The following is a 25618-nucleotide window of genomic DNA, read 5'->3' as shown; positions in this document are numbered from 1 at the left end:
CAGGTGGGAGGCCGGAGTGCGTGCAGCTGCACTCAGGAGACTCGCCCCTCACCGGGCGCTTCTCACAGCCCCTTCCTCTCCTGAGATCCTGCCCATGGCACTGTAGTCTGGAGGCTGGGCTGGTGACCTCTCGCACTCTTGCTCTGCCTAGGATGGGGCGGTCCTGCCTCAGTGGCTCTGCTCCAACTGTCAGGCGCCCTACGACTCCTCTGCCATCGAGATGACGCTGGTGGAAGTTCTGCAGAAGAAGCTGATGGCCTTCACCCTGCAGGACCTGGTGAGTAGTGTGTGCCGCCCATCCTTGTGCCCTGGAGTCCGCAGAGGGGTTTCTGTGCACTCCCGGGAGCCGGGGTGTGTGCAGGTCCTGAGGCATGCCCTGGTGTCCTCCAAGGGGCCTGCCCTGCAGACCAGTCCATGCCCTGAGCCTAGTGGACTGTTCTATCCACGCTGGTTGAGCACCTGCCTTGGGTCAAGAGCTGGCCTTGTGGGTGCTTTGTTCTGGGGGAAGGAGGCAGACACTCCCAAGTGTGAAGAGAAGGAAAGGAGGAAGAGGGGGTTGCACAGCTCGGCCACAGGAAGGTCTTGCCGAGGGGCATCTGAGCAGAGGCTGGGGGACGCGCCAAGCTGCCGTGTGGTGGTGCACGGCGTCCAGGCCTGCAGGATGGAGGGAGTGAGCAGGGCCTGGAGGAGGCCTCAGGACTGGGCGTCTGGGGTGGGATGAGGTCGTGCATTTTACTCATAACCGAGGGCTGGCTGCGCACAGCGGGGGCTCAAGGCTTACTGTTGGGCCCACGAATGTGTCTCGCGAGCCTGTGAAGAAGCAGCAGGCAGGTCTGGCCGGCGCCCATCGGGGCTGCTCCCTTTCAGGTCTGCCTGAAGTGCCGCGGGGTGAAGGAGACCAGCATGCCTGTGTACTGCAGCTGCGCGGGGGACTTCGCCCTCACCATCCACACCCAGGTGGGCTCTCCCTCATCTGCCTCGGCTCAGCCTGGCCTCCTTGGCCTCCTCTCTGAGTGGACTGGGGTCTCACTGTGCCTGTTTATTCCTGCAGGTCTTCATGGAACAGATCGGAATCTTCCGGAACATTGCCCAGCACTACAGCATGTCGTACCTCCTGGAGACCCTGGAGTGGCTTCTGCAGAAGAACCCACAGCTGGGCCGTTAGCCAGCCCTGGGCCCCGGGTGCCTCTGCGTCTGTACCAGGCCTGATGCCAAGGCCACATCCCCGTGCTTCCAGTGACCAGACCACTGACCACTCTGACTGTCCAAACTTGTGACCCCAGGCCAGGGATCAGGGAGGAAACCAAAGAAAACCATTTTCAGGGAGCTCAGACGTCACAGGAGGGAGCGGGAGCAGGATGTGGCCCTGGTCTCGCCAGAGCACCTGAAGAAGCAGGCCATGAGCGAGGCTGCGAGTGCCCTGGGTGCCGTTTCTCACGCAGTGAATGCTTTTCCAGGCCTCTGTTGCTTCCTGCACCACACCTGGTGGGGTGGGAGAGTCCTCTAGGTGCCCCCAGTTCTTTGTCCTGCCTCCCAGAGAGAGGAAAAGCCCCTGGGGGCTTCTGGCTCCCTGAGATTGGGCTCTCCCTGAGACGAGACGGGTTTCCAAGGCCCTGGTGGGGCTGGAGTCTCACCTGTTTGCATGGAGAAATGGGCTGGCCCCACAGCCTCACAGGAGCAGTTTGTGGGCCGGTTTCTTGAGGAATCCAGACCCTAACCCGTGAGAATCTGGATTTTGGCTTGTGAGCCCTGCTCATTTGGAGCCGGGTCTAGAGGGAACCCTCTATCAGCGTCAGGAAAACAAGACCTGTGTGCACCTCACTTTTGGCTCACTGCAGCCCTTGTCCTTCACGTCCACACAGGACCAGCTGGAAGCAGAAAGAAGAAAGGCCAATTTCACAGGGCACCAAACGAGTATGAAATGTAAATCACAAATGCAGACACCCCAGATAAAGCCTCACAGGAGGGAGGGGCCCCACAGGCTCCCCAGGAGGCTCGTGTCTTTGGCCCAGAGCCAGCCTTAGTTTCTCCCTGCCATCTACTGTCTGAGGCCATCGCTGCTACACTTTGTTTTTGTTTGTATTTCATACTGAAGTTTCTCTAGGTTGTCACTGTATTTGTGCAGGGCGCCTCAGATCAGGGGACTGGGTACCACTGGGCACGTGTTTGGCCCCTGGATGCTGCTCGGGCCGCCTGCCTGGAGAAACCTGATGCCTGCTCAGATGGAGGAGTGCTGAGGCCTCCAGAGTGGAGATCAGATCAAATTAGGGCAAGCAGGGGAGGAGGGAGGCTGGCTGACTGGGCTTCATTCCTGGAAGCGAATCTGGAGAACCCTCGGGAGTGAGGAGTGATGGGGCCAGGGGAGAGCCGCTCGTCTCCCAGGAAGGCCACCTAGCAGGGCCAGGGGTCGCCCGGCGCGGCCTTGGGCGCCGGTCAGCCTGGGTTCACTCTGAGGCCAGCTGGGGGCATCTGAGTAGTGGTGGGGGCAGCTCTGGCCCTGGTTCCCATGGCGGTGGCTCAACCAGAAGAGCCAGTTTCTCCAAAAATGAGCTGGATGTTTGTGAGCCACAGCATGTGCAGGCTGCGGGGTGACCTGAGGCCGGTGCCCTAGGCTGGGGGGCCACAGTGAAGGGAAATGGGGCCTGTGAGATGTGTTCTTGCCACTTGAACACAGCGCTGGGGTGAGGACTCGAGTTGTGCTGACACCTCCAAACTCAGGCTTTAGAGTCAGACCAGGGCTGTCTTCCCGCACTTCTCTGCTCTTTGACCTTTGGGAGTGGTGTAGCTCTCCTGAGACTGGGTTTCCCTTCAGAGGCAGGATGTCATCTGCCACGGGCACAGGTGACTTCATGACACTGTTCTGGGCTCCTCTCCCCACCTGGTGGGCACCAGTCTAACCACTGCAGCATCTGAGGATGCAGTAACCAGATTACCCACAGGCCCTGATGCAGTTAGTGCCGGCTCCCGGGCTGGTGTCCGTCCACCCCCCACCTGGCCTGACTTCCCATCTCGGCACTCCTGCCCCCACCCATGGAGTAGGAATGAACACTGGTCTGAGCACTGCTGTGGTCTGAGCTTTCGTTTTCCTTGTGTGCAGCTGTCCCGGCCTCCCTCCCATTTCTCTCTTCCTGAGTCATGCTGTCCTCCCACATTTTGAGATGAGCCAGCTTTGGTTTGGAGTCTGGGGTGGCCCTGTCAGAAGCAAGTGCACTGAGGAGGTGGCCTGGGTCCCACTGCACTCCCAGCCTGGGCAGACCTGACCGTGGCCTGGCTGGCTGTGGGGACCATGGGTCATGGGGCAGGCAGATATGTGCCCTGCACACCTCCCAGGCTACTTAGAGGGGAGATGACCCAGACAGAGGTCACCATGTAGCCCAGCTCCAGGCCACCAGGGCCTGGCATCCCATATTCATGGGCTCACAATGCTCCTCCCCAAGGAACGAGGCCAGAAGGTTCTGCTCACAGGTTTATTGGACTGAGTATGTTGTAACTTCTAAGGGAAGAGTCTGGGCAGATTCGAGGTTACAACGCCTGTGGGGTGGGGTGGGGTTCCCAGGGCCCAAGACCAGGAGCAGAGCCCCTCAGAGCTCAGCTGGCTTGGGTTCCAGGTGGCTGTGGGAGGTGATGGGAAGTGAGCAGCCCTGTAGGGACCAGCTGGGGAGGAGGTGTCAGGGGCTGTATGCCAGGGTAGGGCACAAGCCTGGGGCCAGAGCATGCCCCCAGCCCTTGCACAGGGATCCTGTGGTGCCCAGTTGCGTGGAGGTGCTCCGCTATTGAGGTGCCCATGTCCACTGTGCAGGCCCCTAGCCGGGGACTGTCTGGCCCCACCAGGCTGGGTCTGCAGTCCAGTGTGATGGAAAGGAGCTCAGAGTTGAGCCAAACCTTTGGGGTCTGTGGGTGTGGAGGCTTGGGCAGGCTCGGAGGCAGGAGTGTCCACCATCTGCTCAGACGGGGCAGAGATGGGGCAAGGCCGCAGGGGCGGGAAGGCTGGGCCACACACGGCCCCTTGTTGGCCCTCCTGGCCTGATGGAGGGCTGGGGTGCTGGTCCTCGGAGCAGTGGCCGGGTTGGGGAGGGGCCTGGCCCAAAACACGAGCAAGCGTCACAGGCCAGATACCTGAGGGGCGGCTCGGCGTACACACCTTGTCAAATTTCTTATGGCTGTAGACCTTGTTTTTGTTCATTAATGTTAGCAAGATCCAGTCGCACAGGAAGGAGCCCTGGGGCCAGCAGAGACCGGTGTGTAAGGGCCTGGTGGACGCCCCGCACCCGCTGGGACCCCAGAGAGGGTTCCTTACCACCCCAACGGAAGTCAGAGCTGTGGCCAGATTAATAATGGTGGGAATCAGGCTGAACTTGCCGGCCTGGGGAGAATGGGGTCGTGGTCAGAGTGTCTGACAGCGTCTGATGGGGCTCGAGGGAGGGGTGGGGCATGAGGAGCTGAGACCCAGGCTAGCAGGGCTGGCCACCCGCCCTCAGCAGGTGCAGCCACCTGTCCATGCACAATGACGTCAATGCGGATCCCGTAGGCCTTGATGAGCGTGCGGGTGGTGGTGCCATTGATCTTGTAGTACTTGGCAAACCTGGAATGGGAAGGCCAGTGCCCACTCATCCTCTGCACTCCAGGGCTGCCCCACGGGCCTCTCGGGACCCCACCACAGCTATTCCAGGGTGGACAGCGGTGTCCCCAGTACAGTACCTGAAGTTGTAGCCTGAGGAGGCAGACACGTGCTTGGGGTCAAGCCTCCGGAAGGAGTACTTGGGGTTGCACTCCGATGCAGGCAGGTCCAGGTCACAGTCCCAGTTGATGATGACCCCGATGACACCACCCTGCCAAGAAGGAGCCAGGGAAGGGGGTCAGGAGGGCACACGAGTGGCCCCTCGAAAGCCCAGGTCAGTCCCAGGCTGCATGTGAGGTGTGCACTGAGGGGCCCATGGGGCAGCTCAGGGGTACTGGTGGGCGTCCGGTGTCTGAGGCACAAGGGGTGCCAGCAGCCAGCCCCGTGGCCAGTGTCAATAATTCAGCAAGCGCCACACAGGATGGGTTCTGCTGATCGCATTTCTTTCCTCTGCCTGAGCGGGGCCACCTGGTCAGGAGGGAGGAGGGACTGGTCCCCTGTACCCCAGGCCCTCTCTGCAGGTGGGAGCCCCCCCCTGACCCCACCCTGCCTGCGCTTGCCCTGCCTTGTGTGCAAGCTCTGTGAAGCTCTCCCCAGCCTTCTCCACGATAAAGCCCAGCTTGAAGATGGGGCAGTAGAGGTCGGAGGCCTCGTGGAACATGCAGCGCTTCAGGTACCCGTCTGTGCGGTCGGCGATGTTGCCCCTGAGGAGGCAGCAGGAGGCGAGACCTGCACCCCAAATACCCCATTCCCAGGAGGCAGCCCTCAGGCTGGGCCGTCACCACACCCCGCGGCTCTTACTTGGAGAAGTGGAATTTGGGGTAGTGGATGCTGTTCTTGATGAGGATGGTGAAATTTGGGGCCATCGTACCCAGAAATTGGCTGAGGAGGCACAGACGGGTTGTTTAGTCCCCTCTTCCCGCAAAGCTCCCGCCTGGCATTGGCCCCCACCCCTCCCCAGCTCTTGTCACTCCTGCCCCGCCCGTTTGGGCTCTGGTCAGAGGAAAAGGATCAGAGTGGAGGCTGGGCCCCAGGCCGGGGCGCAGGTGCACCTGACAGAGGCCCCATCTTCCACCGGGCACCAGCCAAACACCTCGCAGGTCTTGGAGGGCCCCTGGTAATAGGGCACACAGCGCCCGGTCCGCAGGCCTGTGAGGCAGAGGTCACTGAGGCATTAGCTGGGACGCAGCCCTGCCCCACCCGCCCAGCCCCAGCTGGCGCACACTGACCGTTTCCCAGCATGTCCAGCTCCCCAGCCACGCAGTCGGCGTCGGAGAGGCAGGCGGCGTTGTGGACCCTTATGCTCTAGGGTGGAGGCGGCCCAGTCAGGGACCCCACAAGGGACAGCTGGCCCGCCTAGCTGAGGCAGGGTCCCCCAGCGCCGCGGGATCCCCTCACCTCGGGGCAGGTTCCCTGGGTCTGGGAGTGGGTGGCCTCGACCCTGGTGATGATGCTGAACACGCTGCCCCCCTGGGCTCAGAAAGAGGGGGCGGTCGGCCAGGCGGCAGCTGCTGCCCCCTCCGCCCACTAGGGTGGGGTGCACGGCGGGGCGGGGGGCAGGGGGCGGCCCGTACCTCGGGGGGCTTCACATACTCCTCCACGTCCCATACTTTGTGCTCGGACGTGGTGATCCCCTTGACCTTGGTGATGATGGAGCTCTCGGGGCCCGTCTCGCTCTCCTGGTAGCTTTTCTGCACAATGAATACGTACCTGCGGGCAGGGGCGGCGCCGGCTCCGGAGGCGACCCTGGGAAGTCTGAGTCCGCCCGCAGGCACGGTACGGGCCCTCCCGCGACCCGGGTCCGCTCTGCGGGGCTCTTGGGGCCTGCCCCACGCCCCCAGTCCCAGCCTCAGCCCCTGCCCCGCGCCCCCAATCCCAGCCCCTGCCCCGCGCCCCCGGTCCCAACCCCAGCCCCTGCCCCGCGCCCCCAATCCCAGCCCCTGCCCCGCGCCCCCGGTCCCAGCCCCTGCCCCGCGCCTCCAGCCCAGCACCCCGAGTCCCAGCCCCTGCTCCGCGCCCCCAGTCCCAGCGCCCCCAATCCCAGCCCTTGCCCTGCGCCCCGCGCCCCGCTCCCCGCGCACCACACGAAGTAGAGCAGGATGAGCAGCTGCACGGCGCGGTACAGGACCCCCAGGCGCCGGTTCCTCACCACGATCACCTTGGGCGTCTCGTAGTCCCAGAGGGCGGACCAGCAGCCCCGGGCCAGGCGCCGGGCGGTCACCCCCGCGGGGGACTTGGGCTGGGCGGCGGCCATGGCGCGGGCGGCCCCCACCTCCGGGAAGGCGCTGCCGGGCTGAGGGTCGGCCCCGCTGCGCATCGAGGGCTGGGGGCGCGGGGTGGGCGGGGAGCTCGCAGCTCCGCCTCCGGGGTGCGGCCTCGAGCCCGCCCCGCCTCGCCCCGGCCCCGCCCCGCAGGTGTCCCGGGAGTCCCTGGTGTCCTAGGTGGGGCTGGGAGCGGGGCCTCGCGGGGACAGAGCCGGGGGCGCGGCAGCCCAGCCCCAGCTCTCGGTCCAGGTGGGGGCCGAGCGCGGAACCGGCGGTCTCGAAGTTGGAGGGTCGGGATTCCCCGGGTGGGAACTTTTTCCGAGCTCGAGGAGAAAGACATGGGAAGTCCCGCCGGCCTCCGCGGCGCCCCCCACCCCGTCCAGGCCGGTTCCTGCCGCGGCTGCCGGGGCTTCGAGCGGAACCTGCACTCCCGCCTTTGCCAGCAGACCCCTCGCTTCCAGCTCCTGCCTCCGCTGCAGCTCCAGCCCTCGAGCTGGAGAGGGATCCACGGCCGATCCGTTTTCTTCTTTGCAAGCCGGAGTTTTCTTTCTTTTTTTTTTTGTTTTTTTTTGGTAACTTTTCGAACCTCCATCCCACCCACATTATTTTGAAGCAAATCCCAAGCATCACAGTTTTTCACAAAATAATTTTAAAACAGTTTATTGTGATAAAATCAGCATAGCGTGTAATTAACTAAAGTAAACAATTCAGTGACATTCACAACATTGTGCAACCACCACCACCTCTATTTCGTCCCCAAACACTTTCCCCACCCCAAAATAAAACTCCCATCCATTAAGCAGACCCATTCCACACTCCTCTCATGCCCTGGCAACCGCAGGTCGCTTTTCTGTCTCAATGAATGGACTTGCCTGTTCTGGATATTTCATTTATCTGGGTTAATGCCTTTTCTGTCTGGCTTCATTCACTGAGCATGTTTTCAAGGTTCATCCACATTGTAGCATGTGTCAGGGCATCACTCCTTCTTATGGCCAGGAGAAATGTCTAGGCTATACAAAGAAGGAATTTAGATTGCTTTCAAACTAACTCTGTGAATAGTGCTGTTATAAACACTGGTGCATAAATATTTGTTTGAACTGTTAAATTAACTCAATTAACAGGCTGCCTCTGTGCCTTGAGTTTCTAGGTAACAACAAACTGCAACCTAATGTACCACAGAAACAAGCTAAAAGCTTAACCTATGAGTATATTTTGGAACAAATAGCTGAGTCTCAACAAATCATAGGCTGCTAACTGATCTGATCATGTCCATATAAGGCAAACATCTCAAGCCGTAACAAAATCAAGCTAATTGTGATTTTTTTTTAATCTCACTTCTGTGTTCTATCTATAAAAATTCCCTGCCCACATTACAGAGTGGAGCTCTCGAATCTCCCCCATTGGTTCTGAGTGCTGCCCAATTCATGAGTTGTGTTTTGCTCAATTAAACTCTGTTGGCTGGGCGCAGTGGCTCATACCTGTAATCCCAGCACTTTGGGAGGCCAACGTGGGTGGATCACTTGAGATCAGGGGTTCGAGACCAGCCTGGCCAACATGGCGAAACCTCGTCTCCACTAAAAACACAAGTTAGCCCAGTGTTGTGGTGTCTGTAATCCCAGCTACTTGGGAGGCTGAGGCAGGAGAATCACTGGAATCTGGGAGGTGGAGGTTGCAGTGAACCAAGATTGCACCACTGCACTCCAGCCTGCATGACAGAGCGAGACTCCGTCACACACACACACACACACACACACACACACACACACACACACACACACACTAATTTGTCCAAAGTTTTTGTTTTAACAGTCTGGTGTCAGAAGTGGGATCTGAAGTAGACCTCCAGCCACCCCCTAGGAGCACTGAATGCTCAGTAGGGCCTGTGTGCCTGCTGATCTCCCAAAGCATCTAGAATCATAGGTGAGTTCTCTCTGCTGGATTTGTGTTCTATGAGCATGTGTTTTGAGCCCTCTACTTTGAGCAATTCTTTTTTTTTTTTTTTTTTGAGATGGAGTCTCACTCTGTTGCCCAGGCTGGAGTGCAGTGGCATGATCTCAGCTCACTGCAACCTCCGCCTCCCAGATTCAAGCAATTCTCCTGTCTCAGCCTCCCAAGTAGCTGGGATTACAGGCACATGCCACCGTGCCCGGCTAATTTTTTTGTATTTTAGTAGAGACGGGGTTTCACTGTGTTGCCCAGGCTGGTCTCAAACTCCTGAGCTCAGGCAATCCACCTGCCTCGGCCTCCCAAAGTGCTGAGATTAGAGTCATGAGCCACCGCGCCCGGCCTTGAGCAATTCTTAGACTGGAATGGGTCCAGGATTGAATTGGATCCAAAACTTAACTCCATTGTATCCAGTTAGAGGCCTCAAGTAGGTCCCTTTTGGTTCGGGTTTGTCTGAATCCAAGGAGTCTGCGTGCCACCTTCTGGGACTCTTGCTAATTATGTGTGTAAGAACTATGGACCCAGAACTTGTGCACATTTTAGAAAAATAGGCTAACCCCAAACTCAAAAAGACCTCTCCAGATTCTTGGAACTGTACACCTTTTGGAGACCTTAAGGTAAAGCTAACCAGGGAAGTTTTCCCCAGAAGCAGATGGGATCCTAAATGTGGACAGCTTTTCCGAGATCATGGGTTGAGACTTCTCCGCGATCATGACAGCCTTAGCCTCCCCCTGGGCCCCTTATTTCCTGCTGTCTGAATCTTTTCCTTTTCGTTACAGGAAAATCCACAGGACCATAATGTGTGGATGGCATCAGCTAAGGCTTACACGCTAGGAAAAACCCAGAGTGGTAGTTGGGTTTGGGGGTCAATGTCAAAAGCCAGGAAACTACATCCATCCCTGTCATTCTTCACGATGAGGGTCACCCTGGAACTCCCAGGGGAGAGTGGACAGCGTCCCCATGTGTCCCAGGGGAGACTGGAGAGTGTCCCCATGTGTCCCAGGGAAGAGTGGAGAGAGTCCCCGTGTGTCCCGGGGAAGAGTGGAGAGTGTCCCCCTGTGTCCCAGGGGAGAGTGGACAGTGTCCCCATGTGTCCCGGGGGAGAGTGGGGAGCGTCCCCATATGTCCCAGGAAAGAGTGTTCCCATCCCTGTGTCCCAGGGGAGAGTGGAGAGCATTCCCGTGTCCCGGGGAGAGTGGGGAGTGTCCCCGTCCCTGTGTCCCTAGGAAGAGTGGACACACACACTCTCCTTTATGTTCCAGACACCGCTGCTATCACTTTCCTATACCCGCTGAAACTGTGTTCTGACCTTTCTAATTAATAATCCAAACACTGCTCATATGTAAAGCGTGCCTGAACGATGCCTTCAGAAGGTAGATGAGGCTCCAGGCATCACATACTCAAGACCTGGGGGTTCTCTCTGTGGGTGGGAGACACGGCATGTGTGATGTCACTGGATTGAGTCCAGTGAGGTCCCTTTCCATTAACTGTGGTTACACACCCTCACAGCACACTGTAAAGGGACTTCATACCGGAGCTTTTCCGCTGGACCTGCTTCGGGAGCTGTACTGACATGTAGGTGAAAACGTGTCACTGACTTCTGCTCAGATGCCACCAGGTGGCGCCCTTTTCCAGCCCCCGAGAGCCTCTGCTGGGTCTGTGGAGAATCCGCTGTGTTGGGCCACTTCACTGGTTTGAATCTTCCAATTTGGTCTGGCTCAGTCCTGCCTTCCAAGTAGCTTCCCCTGACAGTTCCCACCCAGGATACCTCCCATAATCAGAGGCCAAAGCAGTCAACAACCAAAATTAGCACCAGCCTTGAAATAGATGAAGATAAGTTAGTTTTCACTGAAGAAAGTTTCCATTAGAATTCTTGGTGGTAGTGAGGTGCTGGTTGTGTGGAATTCTAAACTAATTCGTAAATTGGGGAACATCTTGGGCTTTGTGGCCAACCTGACCTCCCAGGATTTTTTTTCTCCCCAGAACTCCATGAGTTCACTCCCAGGGATTTAGACGGGTGGAAGCCACGCTCTGAAAGGTGGATGAGAATGTTCGTGTTCAACAAAAACACTTACTAGAAATCACACAGCTTTAGATCTGTTAAAGGATATCTGCAAAAAAAAAAAAAAAACCCAGTTAACAACTTTCTTCCTAAAATTTATTTTGTATTGTAATAAAACATTTAACATGAGACCCACCCTTTTAACAAAATTTTAATTGAACAATACAGTATTGTTAACTACAGGCATGATGTTGTATAGCAGACCTAGAACATACTCATTTTGCATAACTGAAACTGAAACTTTATACCTGTTCAGGAGCAACTCCCTTTTACCCTCTCTGCAGCCTCTGGCAACCACCATTCTACTCTCCGCTTCTATGTTTGACAACATAATTTTTTTCATAATTTTTTTGAGGTAGGATCTCACTCTGTTGCCCAGGCTGGAGTGCAGTGGTGCAATCCTAGCTCACTGCAGCCTTGACCTCTGGGCTCAAGTGACCCTCCCACCTCAGCCTCCTGAGTAGTTGGGACCACAGGCACGTGCCACCATGCTAGGCTACTTTTTCCATTTTCTGTAGAGACAGGGTCTCATTGTGTTAACCATCAGCCTGGTCTCGAACTCCTGGGCTCAAGTGATCTTGCCTTGGCCTCCAAAAGTTCTGGGATTACAGGCACGAGCAACTGTGCTCAAGTGACAACATAATTCTTTTTTTTTTGAGATAGTATTTGACTCTGTCACCCAGGCTGGAGTGCGGTGTGCAATCTTGGCTCACTGCAACCTCCACCTCCTGGGTTCAAGTGGTACTCTTGCCTCAGCCTCCTGAGTAGCTGAGACTCCAGGCGTAAGACACCATGCCTGGCTAATTTTTTATTTATTTTTTGGTAGAGATGGGGTCTCCCTATGTTACCCATGCTGGTCTCAAACTCCTGGGCTCAAGCGATCCTCCCACCTTGCTCTCCCAAAGTGCTAGGATTACAGGTGTGAGCCACTGTGCCAGTGGACATAATTTTTTTTTTTTTTTTTTGAGACAGAGTTTCGCTCTTGTTGCCCAGGGTGGAGTAAAATGGTGTGATCTCGGCTCACCGCAACCTCCACCTCCGAGGTTCAAGCTATTCTCCTGCCTCAGCCTCCCAAGTAGCTGGGATTACAGGCATGCACCACTATGCCCGGCTAATTTTGTATTTTTAGTAGAGACAGGGTTTCTCCATGTTGGTCAGGCTGGTCTCGAACTCCAGATCTCAGGTGACCCACCCCCTTCGGCCTCCCAAAGTGCTGGGATTACAGGCCTGAGCCACCGCGCCCAGCCAGCATGGTCTTTCTTAAAGGCTCTTAAAAGAGGGCTCTTGGCCCCTGCTGGGATTACAGGTTTGAGCCACCCCACCTGGCCTGGTTGACATAATTTTGAATGGTGAAGAGAATAAATGCTTTTCCCCTGCACTCAAGAGGAAGACAAAAGTGTCCTCTCTTGCCACTTCTATTCAATGTTATGCTGAAATTCTAGTTATAACAAGTAGGTAATAAATTGAGAAAAACTGCAAAAGAAGTAAGATCATCTCTATATGCAGATGGTATGATACTGTATAAGGGAAACCCTAAGGAATCCACTGGAAACTGTTAGAGCTATTAAGTTCAGAGAGGTTTCAGGATACAACATAAATATATAAAAATCAGTTATATTTTCTTTCTTTCTTTTTTTTTTTTTTTGAGACAGGGTCTCACTCTGTCACCTAGACTAGAGTACAATGGTACCATCTTTGCTCACTGCAACCTTCGCTTCCTGGATTCAGGCAATCCTCCCATCTCAGCCTCCCAAGTGGCTGGGACTACAGGCATGCACCACCACACCCAGCTAATTTCTTATTTTTGTATGTTTTTTAGAGACAGGGTTTCCCATGTCTTGAACTCCTGGACTCAAGCAATCCACCCTCCCCAGCCTCCCAAAGTGTTGGAATGACAGGTGTGAGCTGCCGCCCCTGGCCAAGTTTAATTATTTTAGATTCTTCAGGCAAGTGGAATCATGTAGCATTTGTGTTTCTGTGCCTGGCCTGTCTCACTGCATACTGCCCTCAAGGGGCACCCACATTGTAGCATATGGCAGCAGTCTCTTCTCTTTTAAGGCTGAACAGTATTATGTTGCCTGGACACACCACACTTTATCCATCATTCATCCATCAACGGGCATTTAGGTTGTTTCCCACTTATCTACTTTCTGTTTCTATGGATTTGCCTGTTCTGGACATTTTCTATACACTAACAGATTTATTTTTATTTGTTTAAAGCCTTTCTCTCTAAAAAAAGTTTATAACATATCTGAGATATAATTCACATATTATACAATTCACCCATTTAAAGTGTACCTTCATTGTTATTAGTATAATTACAAGATTGTGCAAACTCCACCATGATGTAAATTTAGGATATTTTCATCACTCCAAAAAGCTTGCTCCCCTCCCGTCCCCTCCCCATCCCACCCTGCCTCACCTTGCCTCCTGCCCTACATGCTTCTCCTGGGTGAGGATGCTTGCTCACTCTTTGGCTTCTACTGACCACTCGGGCACACAGCCCTGGCTTAGGTAGTTCTTCATTTATTTCCTCCCACATGGATCCTGAGCTGTCTCTGGGACTCACTTTTGGCCAATAGAATGCGGTTGAGGTGATGTTGTGTGACCTCTGGGTAGGTCAGAAGAAGCCTTGCAGATCCTCCTGGGGCTCTTGCTCTGGGGAAGGCGCTAGCCACCCTGGGGCTGCCATGTTTTGAGGAAGCCCCTGTGAGCCTCACGGGGGCCATGTGAAGAGAAGAGTTGATGGGCTCCCAGCTCATCACTCCCTCCAGCCACCAGATGCAGGAGTGAAGGAGCCATCTTGGACACAGCCCTGTTGCGTCTTCAGATAATTTTCGGCAGCCTAGCTGCTACCTGAAAGCTGATGCCTGAGCAACATGTGTGAGAACCGCCCAGCTGAGCACAGTCAACCCAAAGACGGAGCGACCATCACAAGTCATGTTTTTGGGCTACTGAGTTTTGGGTGCTTTGTTTTCTGGTGGTGGACAGTGCAGGTGCTGCATTAGGCTGGGTACATGTACCCCTCGTTCCTGTCGCCAGAGGCCAGGGCTCACTCTGAATTCCCACCCTGACTCCCCAGTCACACCCCTCAGCGTCCCCACTGCTCTTCCCTGCCTCTCTCTCTGCTCCTTGTCCCCCCAGCCCTGCCTGACTCAGCCTCCTATCCCCTCTGGCCGCGCGTGCATGCTATCGCATGGGTCCTCTCGCTTCCAGCCTCTCCCTGCCCGTTACAGAGGCCACCACGCACCCAGGAGCTTCCACATCCTGCCTGTAGTTCTCACCCGAGACCCCTTTAATGGTCTCAGCATTCAAAAGGGCAGCATGGCTGGCACTCGAGCTCCAGGGCTGGCTCCTCCCCACCCTCTCTAGTGTCCCCCTGGGCTGTCGCTGCCCTCCCCACCCTCCCCGCCTCAGCTCCCCAGACACTGGGCCATGCCCCACCCCTCCCCCCCGTGCCCGGCGCTCTCCTCACTCTACCATCCCCACTGGGCCGTGCTCCTGGCAGCAGGTGTTGTGCAGGTGTCTCTGTGAAGTCTCCCTGACATCCCTGCTGCGTGGTGTCCCCCTGGCACCTCCGTCGTGCCCCTAACGACGCCCACCACTCTCTGCGCAGTGTGTTTGTTGCCAGGCCCAGCTCTCACACTGGACCGAGAGCACCAAGTTGACACCGGGGCACAGCCTGCTCCCCCGCTGAGCCTGCCACGGCACCTGGCACATGGTCGATCACAAATAAATAATGAGTAAACAGCCCATACACATGTACTGCATAAGCAGATGCATGTGGAGATAAATAAACACCACCCAGACGACAGCAAGCCCAGGCTCTGAGTTCGGAGCTTGGGAGCGCCCCACCCTGAGATCAGCAGGCAGGGGGCAGGGCACAAGTCCGCCCGCTTAGGGTGGTGGTGGTGCTGTGGGAAGGCAGAGGCGGCTGATGGACAGTGAGGTGTTCGGCGGTTGGTGAGAGGACATGTTTGGCCTCCTCTGGTTGGTCCTGAGTTGGAAGTGGGGGCAGAACACAGAGAAATCAAGCTCTGACTGTCCCAGCAATTGGCTGCAGAGGCGGAGCTGCTGCTTCCAGCTTCTTTGTGGTCCGGAGTCAGTAGCAGTGTGGAACTGGCCCCTGTCCAGATGCCTACACTGAACCTCTCATGTGGGGAGATGAGCATTTTTCTCCTGGGACTGAAGGAGGGAACAAGAAGGAGAAGGAAGAGGTGGGGCTGCGACTGTGCCCAGCGTGCTGCCAGGCTGCCGGGTCCCTGCTCTGGGTATTTCTCTGCTTTCGGGCGTCTCGTCTAGAAGCTGCAGCCTGGCCTGTCTCACCTCTACAAAGAGGGGCCGCTGGAGCCTGACGGTAAAAGGTAGGGCTGCTGAATGTCCACGCAGCTGTCAGACACCAGGGAAGTTTTCAGCAAGGGAGGCCCAACTCACGAGTCACTCGCACGTCCTGTTCTCTGGGTGTCAACAGGACGCGTGCATGCCCCAGAGCCCAGGATCAACCCTGCAGCGGAGCCAGCTCTGCCCTCGGTCGGGGTGCCCTGTGGGGATGACCCCACCTGCCAGGTGCCCGGCCTGGCCCTGCTGGGCCCCCGAAACTCAGAAGAGTCTGGGCAGGGGTTATAGCACCAGCCCCAGGGTCTTATGCTCAAAACCTGAAAGCTGTGGTTTCACAGATGATCTATGGAGATTTGTAATGTCTTTGACAAGATTTAGCATCAAGCTTTTTACTTAGCTGATTGAACTACTATGGAAACAAACTAGATATTGATAATTGTAGGCAAAACTGAAGAAGTGTCTGATCCGAGAGATTTTTAAGCAAATGTCCCGGAATAGAGACCCCCATATATAGAACATTTGAAAATAACGAGCTTCCATCCCAGGGGCAACAGCACCTCCAGGGCACTCATGAGGTCTGCCTGTGACCTTTGCTTTTATTGTGGTAAAATACCTTTAACATAAAATTGACCATTTTAACAATTTTTTTTTGAGATGGAGTCCCACTCTGTTGCCTAGGCTGGAGTGTAGTGGCATGATCTCGGCTCACTGCAACCTTTGCCTCCAGGGTTCAAGCGATTCTCCTGCCTCAGCCTCCTAAGTAGCTGGGACTACAGGGATGCGCCACCACACCCAGCTAATTTTGTGTTTTTAGTAGAGTTTCACCATGTTGGTCAGGCTGGTTTTGAACTCCTGACCTCAGGTAATCGCCCACCTTGGCCTCCCAAAGTGCTGGGATTATAGGCGTGAGCCACCCCATTCCCGGGCCATGTTAATGATTTTTAAGTGCACAGTTCAGTGGCATGAAGCACGTTCACGTTGCTGTGCAGCCATCACTGCCATCCATCTGCAGAGCTTTACATCTTCCCAAATATCAACTGGCCCCATTAAACACCAACCCCCACCTCCACCTGCCCTGGGCACCACCATCGTATTGTCTGTCTCTGTGGGTTTGACGACTCTGGGGACCTCACACATGGGATCAAATGGTATTTGCGCTTCTGAGAGGGGCTCGTTCCCTCAGCATCAGGTCCTCAGGGTGACTGTGTGGCCCCTGGGTCCGAGCTGCCTTCCATTTCTGGGGTCACTGACATCCCATTGCGCGTACATATCACATTCGGGGCAGGGGTCGTGTAACACATTCGTCCACCCTCTGGCCGTCGTGAAAAACGCTGCTGTGAACGGTGTGACCTGTGACCTGTTAGACACCGGACTTTCCGAGCACAGGCAGCTGCCTGTTCCTGGGCTGAGCAGGGCCCTTTGATCTGTCAGGCACATCGTGCTCCATTTGGAAACGAGGCCTGTGAACTTTGCAAGGGCCTACGAAAAGGTTTGAGACCAGAAAAAAATTTTTCCTGGTTCCAAGTACAGGAAAGATACTGCAAACTTGAAATTTAAAAAAGTTCTAGTTGTGATTCAATTTAGCTTTTATGTAGTTACATTAAAAATTATATTTAAAACGGGCACAGTGGCTCACACCTGTCATTCCAGCTACTCGGGAGGCTGAGCTGGGAGGATCACTTGAGCCCAGGAGGTTGAGTCTACGGTGAGCTGCGATTGTGCCACTGCACTCCAGCCTGGGCAACAGAGCAAGGCCCCATCTCTAAACAAAGTTATATTGAACAGGCTTGATATGATTGGAAACAGGGCTTACTAAGTTTGCCCGATGGCTGGGGATGTGGCCATTCATCTTGGAAAGTGTTGACATGACTCATTTGTCTGGGGTCAGGGCTCCAGGATCAGGTGCGAGGGGCATCTAAGACCCTTGACCTTTGACTTCCTGTGAGGGAGGTAAAATCAGTTCCTGACCTCGTGGTGCTCACGCAGCAGCAGGGAAGACAGGAGGGAGTGCAGGGAGCGGGGAGGCTGCCCAGCTGCAGGCAGAGGTGTGGGTGCCAGGACTGCTCATGTGGGGAGGCCACTGCCGGGGCTCGGCTGCCCCTGCAATGGGCATGGGGGAGGTGGGCATCCATATTTGGGTTCCTCTGGCTGGTCCTGAGTGGGGAGTGGGGTCACTGACTGAGTCCTGATCTGCTGTGGCTTCCCCAGCAGACGGCTATAGGTTGTGGCCAGAGCTCCACCCTTCCCCAGAATGCATGCGAGATAATGTGAGGAATTTAAGAAAAATAATAACCAAGGGGATTCAAGAGACAGAGACAGAGAGAGACAGAGAAAGGGAGACGGAGAGACAGAGAGAGACAGAGAGAGGGAGAGATAGAGACAGAGACAGAGAGAGACAGAGACAGAGAGGGAGAGACAGAGACAGAGAGAGGGAGAGACAGAGAGACAGAAAGAGACAGAGAGAGGGAGAGACAGAGAGAGAAAGAGAGACACAGAGAGGGATAGACAGAGACAGAGACAGAGAGAGGGAGAGACAGAGAGACAGAAAGAGACAGAGAGACAGAAAGAGACAGAGAGACAGAAAGAGACAGAGAGAGGGAGAGACAGAGAGAGAAAGAGAGACAGAGACAGAAAGAGACACAGAGAGGGAGAGACAGAGAGAGAGACAGAGGGAGAGACAGAGACAGAAGCAGAAAGAGACAGAGAGAGGGAGAGACAGAGAAAGAGGGAGAGACAGAGAGGCAGAGAAAGACAGAGACAGAAAGAGACAGAGAGAGGGAGAGACAGAGAGAGAAAGAGAGACAGAGACAGAAAGAGACACAGAGAGGGAGAGACAGAGAGAGAGACAGAGGGAGAGACAGAGACAGAAGCAGAAAGAGACAGAGAGAGGGAGAGACAGAGAAAGAGGGAGAGACAGAGAGGCAGAGAAAGACAGAGACAGAAAGAGACAGAGAGAGGGAGAGACAGAGGGAGAGACAGAGAGAGACAGAGAGGCAGAGAAAGACAGAGACAGACAGAGACAGAGAGAGGGAGAGACAGAGAAACAGAGGGAGAGACAGAGGGAGAGACAGAGAGACAGGGAGAGACAGAGACAGGGAGACCCTGCCCAGCCCCCTGGCCCCAGCGCAGCCCCGAGTGATATGTGGAGTCACAGCACGGGGTGAGGGAGCCGAGGGGGAGGCCAAGGGTGGACTTTCTTTGTGTGGACTTCATATTCGCCCTTCATCTTACATAACGAATGGTTTATCTTGTTGTCATGCGTGGTGTTCATTTTCTATTTTCTGGTTATTTATGGCCAGTGTGGAGAAATCGTTTTGAATTTTGTGTTGATCTTGGTCTGGCCTCTCCTGTCACTTTTCATGATTTGTGGAGTCTACTGGGTTTTCCCGTATGGCTTTGGAACCCGGGAGGAAAAGAGAGACTCTCCTAATGACGTCTCCGCCTGGGCCCAGCTGGAAGACTCCCGAGGAAGGGTTCCTGTCGTCCACCCTGTCCTGGGCCGGTCGCTGTGGTGGGGGCAGCGCCGTCTGGGCGTGGGGCTCACAATGAGCACAGCTTGGCCGCTGACCACACGCAGGGCAAGGCCGCCGCTTCGTCTGACGCCCACGCTGCTGCGGGGCTGGGCAGCAAGGGCCCCTCCAGGAGAGACCCCAGGCTAAGGCTCCCGCTTCTGCTCACAGCAGGTGCTCACGTTCAAATTCATCAGGGGAACAATTTTCCCCTGGGAAAAGGCTTCTTCAAAATCCATTTTTCACGTTTTGCCTCGATGTGTTAAAAAAAAATCCATTTTCCATGCAGTGCTAAAAAGAAATGAGTCATTATGCCACGAAAAGCCACGGAGGAACCTTAAATTGCACTTTACTCAGTGAAATAAGCCAACCCGAAAAGGCTACAGACCGATTCCAACCAAACGGGATTCTGGACAAGGCAAAACCAAGGAGACAGTGAAAAGCTCGGTGGCTGTCAGCAGCTGGGGATGGAGGAGCGAATAGACGGGGCACAGGGATTTTTAGGGCATCGGATCTGCTCTGCAGGATACTGAAATGGCAGCTCTGTGAGAACGCACTCACCCAAACCCACAGCAGGCACACACCGCCTGAGCTGTGGACTCCGGGTGATGATGGCACATCCCTGTGGGTCTATCAATGGCGGACAGATGTGTCACATGAGTGCAGCATGTTTATAATAGGGGAAACTGAGGCAGGGGAAAGAAGGTGGCATATGAGAATTATATTTTCTGCACTTTTTTTGTATGCCTAAAACTGCTCTAGAAAATAAAGTCCATTAAGTTTTTAAAAGTCTGTCTTGCAAGAGAAAGGAGCAGGAAGGGACGGGAAAGGAGTGGGGAGGCCAGCATCAGGCGCCAGGCAGGACAAGGTTGGCGTGGACACACTCCCACAGAACCCTGGGTCTCTGCAGGTCCACGCGCCTGATGGCCGGCCCGGGGTGGACGCTGCTGCTGCTGCTGCTGCTGCTGCCGCTGCTGGGGGCCATGGCAGGGCATGGGCCGCATAAGAAGAAGTTGAACGTGTCCCATAAGGTGGGTGCCGGGCGCCCCTGAGGCCCTTGAAGGCCCCACACACGCCATAAGGTGGGTGCCGGGCGCCCCTGAGGCCCCTGCAGGCCCCACCTGCGGGGGCTGCCACTTTCTGTCAGGAGGCTCTCAAAGGGACACAAAGTGCCTTCCTGGATGAAACCCTCCCTGAGGCCACTGGCTCTCCTGGCCGCACGCCCAGCTGTGCTGCCCAAGCACACTTGAGGCTATGGGACGGCAACCCCAGCACCAGGAGCAGCCCTGGACCGCGGTCACCGTACACCAGGCAGGAAAAAGCGGGGCCACGTGGGAGCTGCACCAGTGCGCACTTTTGTTTTTGAAAATATACCCATTTTTCTTTTTTATTACTTTTTAAATTGTGTGTGTGTGTGAGAGAGAGAGATGAAGCCTGGCTCTGTCGCCCAGGCTGGAGTGCAGTGGCGCGATCTCAGCTCACTGTAACCTTCACCTTCTGGGTTCGGGCGGTTCTCCTGCCTCTGCCTCCCGAGTAGCTGGGATTACAGGTGCACACCACCACGGCTGGCTAAATTTTGCATTTTTAGTAGAGATGGGGTTTCACCATGTTGACAAGGCTGTTCTCAAACTCCTGACCTCAGGTAATCCACTGGCCTTGGCCTCCCAAAGTGCCGGGATTACAGGCATGAGCCACCGTGCCCGGCCAGAAAATATACCCACTTTTAATAAAAAGTTATTTATGTTAACATGCAATGGGATTACTATTGTTATCTTAAAATTCTCTCAGTTTTAGGTGGAATGCAGTAACACCAATAGACATAGCCTCATCCACAACACTCCGAGCAAACAAAACCAGAGGTCGCGCACATGGCGGCGCCTTGTGTGTGTGGGTGGGGGGTGGCTACAAACTGTGGTGCGAGGGGCAGGCCTGGCTCTCAGCTCGCCTCTGCTGGGCGCCTTGCTCGCCTTCCCTGAGCCTGTTTCTTCTCCTGTAAAATGCCAGGCACTGGGCCGGCCTGAGAGCTTCGCCCATGCTCTGCTGCTGCATCCTTGCCCTCAGTGCCTTGGTTTACCCTCTTCCGCGTGGCTCACAGTAGACATTCCCTTTCTCAGCCCCGGGTCCCCAGCACTGACCTGCCAGAACCACGGCAGTCTGGGTTTGTTCCAGAAACTTCTCAGGGAACCCAAGTTTGAAGGATGGTGACACAGGGGAGCCAAGGAGAGGGCAGGCCTTTCCTGAGTGCTGAGTCTGCAGGCCCTGCCCAGGAACAGGTGAGCGAGCTGGTGAGTGGCGTTTCAGGGCATCGGGGAGCCATGCGGGAGCCACGAGGAGTGCCAGAGCAACTGCTGTACCATCAACAGCCTGGACCCACACACGCTCTGCACCCCTAAGACCATCTTCCTGCAGTGCCTGCCCTGGAGGAAGGTGAGGTGCGCGCGGGGGGCGGGGGTGGAGGAGTGAGACTGCCTGTGGCACCCTCCTACCTGCCCCTGAAGGGCCAGGGAGTGGATGGTGGGTGCAGGGATGACGCGTCTCCTGTCCCATAGCCCAATGGGTACAGATGCTCGCACGACTCAGAGTGCCAGAGCAGCTGCTGCGTCCGCAACAACAACAGCCCGCAGGAGTTGTGCACGCCCCAAACCGTCTTCCTGCAGTGTGTGCCCTGGCGCAAGGTGAGCTGCGGGCACCCAGGGCAGATGGAGCAGGGGTAGCCGGAGACGGCCCCTCTCCACGACCGCTGCCGGGCTGCCTCCTCAGCCCAACGGCGACTTCTGCAGCAGCCATCAGGAGTGTAACAGCCAGTGCTGCATCCAGCTGAGAGAGCACAGCCCCTTCCGCTGCTTGCCCCGTACCGGGATCCTGGCCCAGTGCCTGCCCCTGGTGAGTCCCGGGCGGGGGCTCAGCCTCCAGGCCCTCCCTTGGCCGCAACAGGGAAGTCACACAGAAACCCAGCAACTGGGCCGGGACCGCGGCTGTGAGAGGTGGGCTCTGAACCCACGGGCGTGCAGAGCACCCGGGCACCCCCGCACCCCCGCTGGGAGAGGCCGGCGCTTCACCGCCCATCTCATAAAGTGGCGGCCGCAGAGAAGGCTCCTGGGCTGGCACTGAGCCCACCAGGCCCCGCAGGGCACGGGTGCCCGGTCAGAGACCGTCAGAGCCTGCGGGGCCGCGGGGAGGGGGCCCCACGACCATCCCCCGTGGGAGCTGGGGTTGGACGTCTTCAGGCCGGAGAGGGAACAGCCTCACCAGCCCTGGAGGAGGAGGATCCTGGCTTCTCCCCTCCCTGCCCCGACCTCCGCCGCGGCTTTCCCTGACAGGAAATCCATGGGGTAAGCCGTGCGGTGCAGGCTCCGACTCTGCTGAGCCCCGGGGTCAGGGGCAGGGCCCGGCGGCGCAGGGGTCAGGGGAGGGGGCCAGGTCGCCAGCGGCGCAAACGCTGTGGGGGCGCAATTGTGCGTTTGCTGGAGCCCAGAGCTCCCATCTGGGGTGAAAGGGTCCTGGCACCCAGAGGTGAAGTTTGTTCGCAGCCCTCGGGTACCACCAGGCCCCCTCGTGGGCGCTGGGAGCAGCTCCGGGTGCCTGGCGCTGCTCGGGGGCATCCCCCTGGGGAGCTGAGCGTGGGCGTCGGCCTCCGGGTGCCGTCCCGACCCCCACGAGGCTGGTGCCGGGAGACGCTGTGGCCCCGGGTTCACGTCCTCCTTCCGCGGCCGCTTCGAGGCCCGTCCCCTGCAGGTTTCCTCAGCTTCGGGCTCGTCCCCCGCGCGTTTCCTCAGCTTTGGGCCCATCCTCCCCGCTCGCACTTTTCCTCAGCTTCAGGGCCGTCCCCCGCGCATTTCCTCAGCTTCCGGGACGGCCCCCGCGCATTTCCTCAGCTTCAGGGCCGTCCCCCGCGCATTTCCTCAGCTTCCAGGCCCGCCCCCGCGCATTTCCTCAGCTTCCGGGCCCGCCCCCGCGCATTTCCTCAGCTTCAGGGCCGTCCCCCGCGCATTTCCTCAGCTTCCGGGGCCGTCCCCCGCGCATTTCCTCAGCTTCCGGGGCCGTCCCCCGCGCATTTCCTCAGCTTCCGGGGCCGTCCCCCGCGCATTTCCTCAGCTTCCGGGGCCGTCCCCCGCGCATTTCCTCAGCTTCCGGGCCCGCCCCCGCGCATTTCCTCAGCTTCCGGGCCCGCCCCCGCGCATTTCCTCAGCTTCTGGGCCCGCCCCCGCGCATTTCCTCAGCTTCAGGGCCGTCCCCCGCACATTTCCTCAGCTTCCGGGCCCGCCCCCGCGCATTTCCTCAGCTTCCGGGCCCGCCCCCGCGCATTTCCTCAGCTTCAGGGCCGTCCCCCGCGCATTTCCTCAGCTTCCGGGCCCGCCCCCGCGCATTTCCTCAGCTTCCGGGCCCGCCCCCGTGCATTTCCTCAGCTTCCGGGCCCGCCCCCGCGCATTTCCTCAGCTTCAGGGCCATCCCCCGCGCATTTCCTCAGCTTCCGGGCCCGCCCCCCGCGCATTTCCTCAGCTTCCGGGCCCGCCCCCGCGCATTTCCTCAGCTTCCGGGCCCGCCCCCGCGCATTTCCTCAGCTTCAGGGCCGTCCCCCGCGCATTTCCCCAGCTTCGGGCTCGTCCCCCGCGCATTTCCTCAGCTTCGTTACCCCACCTCGCATGTTTCCTCAGCTTCAGGGCCGTCCCCCGCGCATTTCCCCAGCTTCGGGCTCGTCCCCCGCGCATTTCCTCAGCTTCGGGCCCGTCCCCCCACCCCGCACGTTTCCTCAGCTTCGGGCCCGTCCCCGCCCTCCGCGTTTCCTCAGCTTCGGGCCTGTCCCCCGCACGTTTCCTCAGCTTGGGGTTTTCCTCCGCGCGTTTCCTCAGCTTCGGGCCCGTCCCCCGCACGTTTCCTCAGCTTCGGGCCCGTCCCCCGCACGTTTCCTCAGCTTCGGGCCCGTCCCCGCCCTCCGCGTTTCCTCGGCTTCGGGCCCGTCCCCCGCGCGTTTCCGCAGCTTCGGGCCCGTCCCCCGCGCGTTTCCTCAGCTTGGGGTTGTCCTCCGCGCGTTTCCTCAGCTTCGGGCGTCCCTGCACGTTTCCGCAGCTTTGGCTTCTCCTTCAGTGATGTGAGCTCGAACCTGGGCGCGAGGGACCGGCCTGGGCCCTGGGATGTTCACGCAGGACCGCGTTGTGCTGGGGCTGATTCCAGTGGAAGCTTCCCTTACGGTTTGTGCTGCTGTTTCCGGGGCTCTGAAAATCTGTGGGAACTGAAAGGCTGTGACCAGCCTGGTGGCGCGAAGTGTCTGAGAACAAATCCCAGGCACTGGGGTGTAGGTGATTGTTAAACATCAATAAAGGCTCCTGGCCGACTGAGCAGCCGTGTCTCACCCCTTCAGTGTTTCGAATAATAAAAGCATAAAATCTGAAGGAAACCTGGAGGTCACAGAGAGGTGGCATCTGCTGGGTTTGTGCCAGAGTGGCCTCCTGGGAAGCCTGGGGAGGCACAGGCCATGCTGTGGGAGGCGAGGCCAGGGCCAGAGGATCGGGTTTGCTGTCACCTCCCCCCATTGCAGGGGCGTCAAATAAAGGGGTGCAAGCCCGTGTGGTCACCGCAGGTAAAAATCACTCCCTCCCTGTCCCTGGCACGGGCAGTCCTCAGCATATAGGCACCCGCGTCCGGGACGCAAGCCCAGGCCCCTTCCCCTTCCCCGGGCCCTGGCTGAGCTTCCATGGTCACCTCCCCTCCCCTCGGGGGATCCCTGGTTCAGGCCGCTGACACCCCAGGGCAGCACTGGGCTCTGCACGGCTGGGAGCGGGTCTCTCTGCCTCGTTTGGTTTCTGATTCCATCTGCCTGACGTTCCTGGAACTGCCTCCATCCCCAGCCCACCCCATCCCTGCGGTTTTCAGCCTGGGCCGCTGTGTATTTGTTTTTGTCTTGTTCCCGAGTCCTTCTCCGGCACGTGGGTCTTCCTTTCCTAACTAATTATAAACAATCTCCATCTCTGTGACTGCCGGACCATCTGAGGCTCCCCCGGGAGAGACCTGCAGGGGCAGGAACACCTGGCTGCGGTCAACTCTGCACAGCCTGAAGTTACATAGTTTTGGCGACTTCCTTAAGAAAAGGCATATGACATTATGAACACAGCGTTAGGCCTAAAACTGAACATACTTACGGTGAAAGACCCAGCACACCATGAGTGTAGGAAGCTCACACAGGCAGCATCACGCACAGAATCAGAAGCTCACACAGGCAGCATCACGCACAGAATCAAGCTCACACAGGCAGCATCACGCACAGAATCGCACAGCACGTTTTTTACCCCAAAGTTCCTGACTGCGCAGCCTTGGATCACGTTAACAAAACGGCAATTTGGTAATATTTTCCATGGGAGAATGGAAAATCAACTTAGTCTTCCCACGGATGGGGTTGAGCCATGTTTTCTATGGATATGAGTTGCTCAGGTGTGAACCTCCCTGGGCATGTGTGGGCGACAGACACAGCCGCCATCACGCGATTCCCATAAGAAGTCAAAACAAACCTCCATCCTGATTAGAAGCTGCTGAGAACTGAATTTTCCATGCACACCTCTACCTGTCTGAAGCCATCCCATGCCCCAGTGTCTAGATGCGGAATCTTCAAACAGGATTGCCCAATGCCAGCAGAATACGTCAGAGACACCATCAGACTCCTGCCTTCATGTTGATGTCAGGTGGGTGAGCCCAGCACGGGGGCCATCCCTATGTGGGTGAGCTTGGGTTTGCAGGCCATCCCCACAGAGGTGAGCCAGGGCTCGGGGGCCATCCCCACGGGGGTGAGCCAGGGCTCAGGGGCCGACCCCATGGGGGTCAGCCAGGGCTCGGGGGCTGACCCCACGGGGGTGAGCCAGGGAGTGGGGGCCGACCCCACGGGGGTGAGCCA

At 57.2% G+C, this 25618-nt stretch overlaps 3 protein-coding genes across 9 annotated transcripts in view; 2 read left to right on the top strand and 1 right to left on the bottom strand.

Annotated features, from left to right (window-relative positions):
- The window catches only part of POLE (DNA polymerase epsilon, catalytic subunit), a 78801-nt gene extending 75739 nt beyond the window's left edge, over positions 1 to 3062 (top strand). For 4 of the 5 annotated variants that reach the window (XM_054528474.1, XM_024256531.3, XM_063712368.1 and 1 more), the window contains 3 exons: positions 152 to 277; positions 868 to 957; positions 1052 to 3062. In XM_054528474.1, coding sequence (XP_054384449.1) covers positions 152 to 277; positions 868 to 957; positions 1052 to 1165 — 330 coding nt within the window. In that variant the 3' untranslated portion in view covers positions 1166 to 3062. Of the gene's footprint in view, positions 1 to 151; positions 278 to 867; positions 958 to 1051 lie in introns of those variants that run through there. The other variant, XR_008512430.2, reaches the window with a different exon arrangement.
- A 377-nt stretch (positions 3063 to 3439) lies between these two features.
- P2RX2 (purinergic receptor P2X 2) lies at positions 3440 to 6883 on the bottom strand. 3 transcript variants are annotated; one of them, XM_009248426.3, is made up of 11 exons: positions 6700 to 6883; positions 6193 to 6328; positions 6017 to 6088; positions 5848 to 5923; positions 5671 to 5767; positions 5420 to 5500; positions 5184 to 5322; positions 4699 to 4829; positions 4492 to 4582; positions 4298 to 4363; positions 3440 to 4219 (listed from the first exon to the last, which is right to left on the bottom strand). In XM_009248426.3, exons 1-11 carry the CDS (start codon positions 6870 to 6872, stop codon positions 3866 to 3868), a joined length of 1416 nt encoding a protein of 471 aa, XP_009246701.3. In that variant the 5' UTR covers positions 6873 to 6883; the 3' UTR covers positions 3440 to 3865. The 3 variants fall into 3 exon arrangements, with proteins under 3 accessions (XP_009246701.3, XP_009246700.3, XP_009246703.3); XM_009248425.3 differs by having other exon boundaries at positions 3440 to 4363; XM_009248428.3 differs by lacking the exons at positions 5848 to 5923; positions 6017 to 6088 and having other exon boundaries at positions 6768 to 6883.
- An 8109-nt stretch (positions 6884 to 14992) lies between these two features.
- LRCOL1 (leucine rich colipase like 1) lies at positions 14993 to 24104 on the top strand. Its single transcript, XM_024257282.2, has 6 exons — positions 14993 to 15252; positions 19646 to 19766; positions 21037 to 21162; positions 21285 to 21410; positions 21496 to 21618; positions 23821 to 24104. The coding sequence occupies exons 2-6, from the start codon at positions 19659 to 19661 to the stop codon at positions 23821 to 23823; spliced, it is 486 nt and encodes a 161-aa protein (XP_024113050.2). The 5' UTR covers positions 14993 to 15252; positions 19646 to 19658; the 3' UTR covers positions 23824 to 24104.
- Positions 24105 to 25618: the final 1514 nt, after the last annotated feature.

Source organism: Pongo abelii, chromosome 10, assembly GCF_028885655.2.
Source record: "Pongo abelii isolate AG06213 chromosome 10, NHGRI_mPonAbe1-v2.0_pri, whole genome shotgun sequence".
In the NCBI taxonomy this organism is placed as follows: Eukaryota; Metazoa; Chordata; class Mammalia; order Primates; family Hominidae; genus Pongo; species Pongo abelii.
The sequence above is the reverse complement of the archived record's forward strand: the minus strand, read 5'-3'. Positions and strand labels throughout refer to the sequence as shown.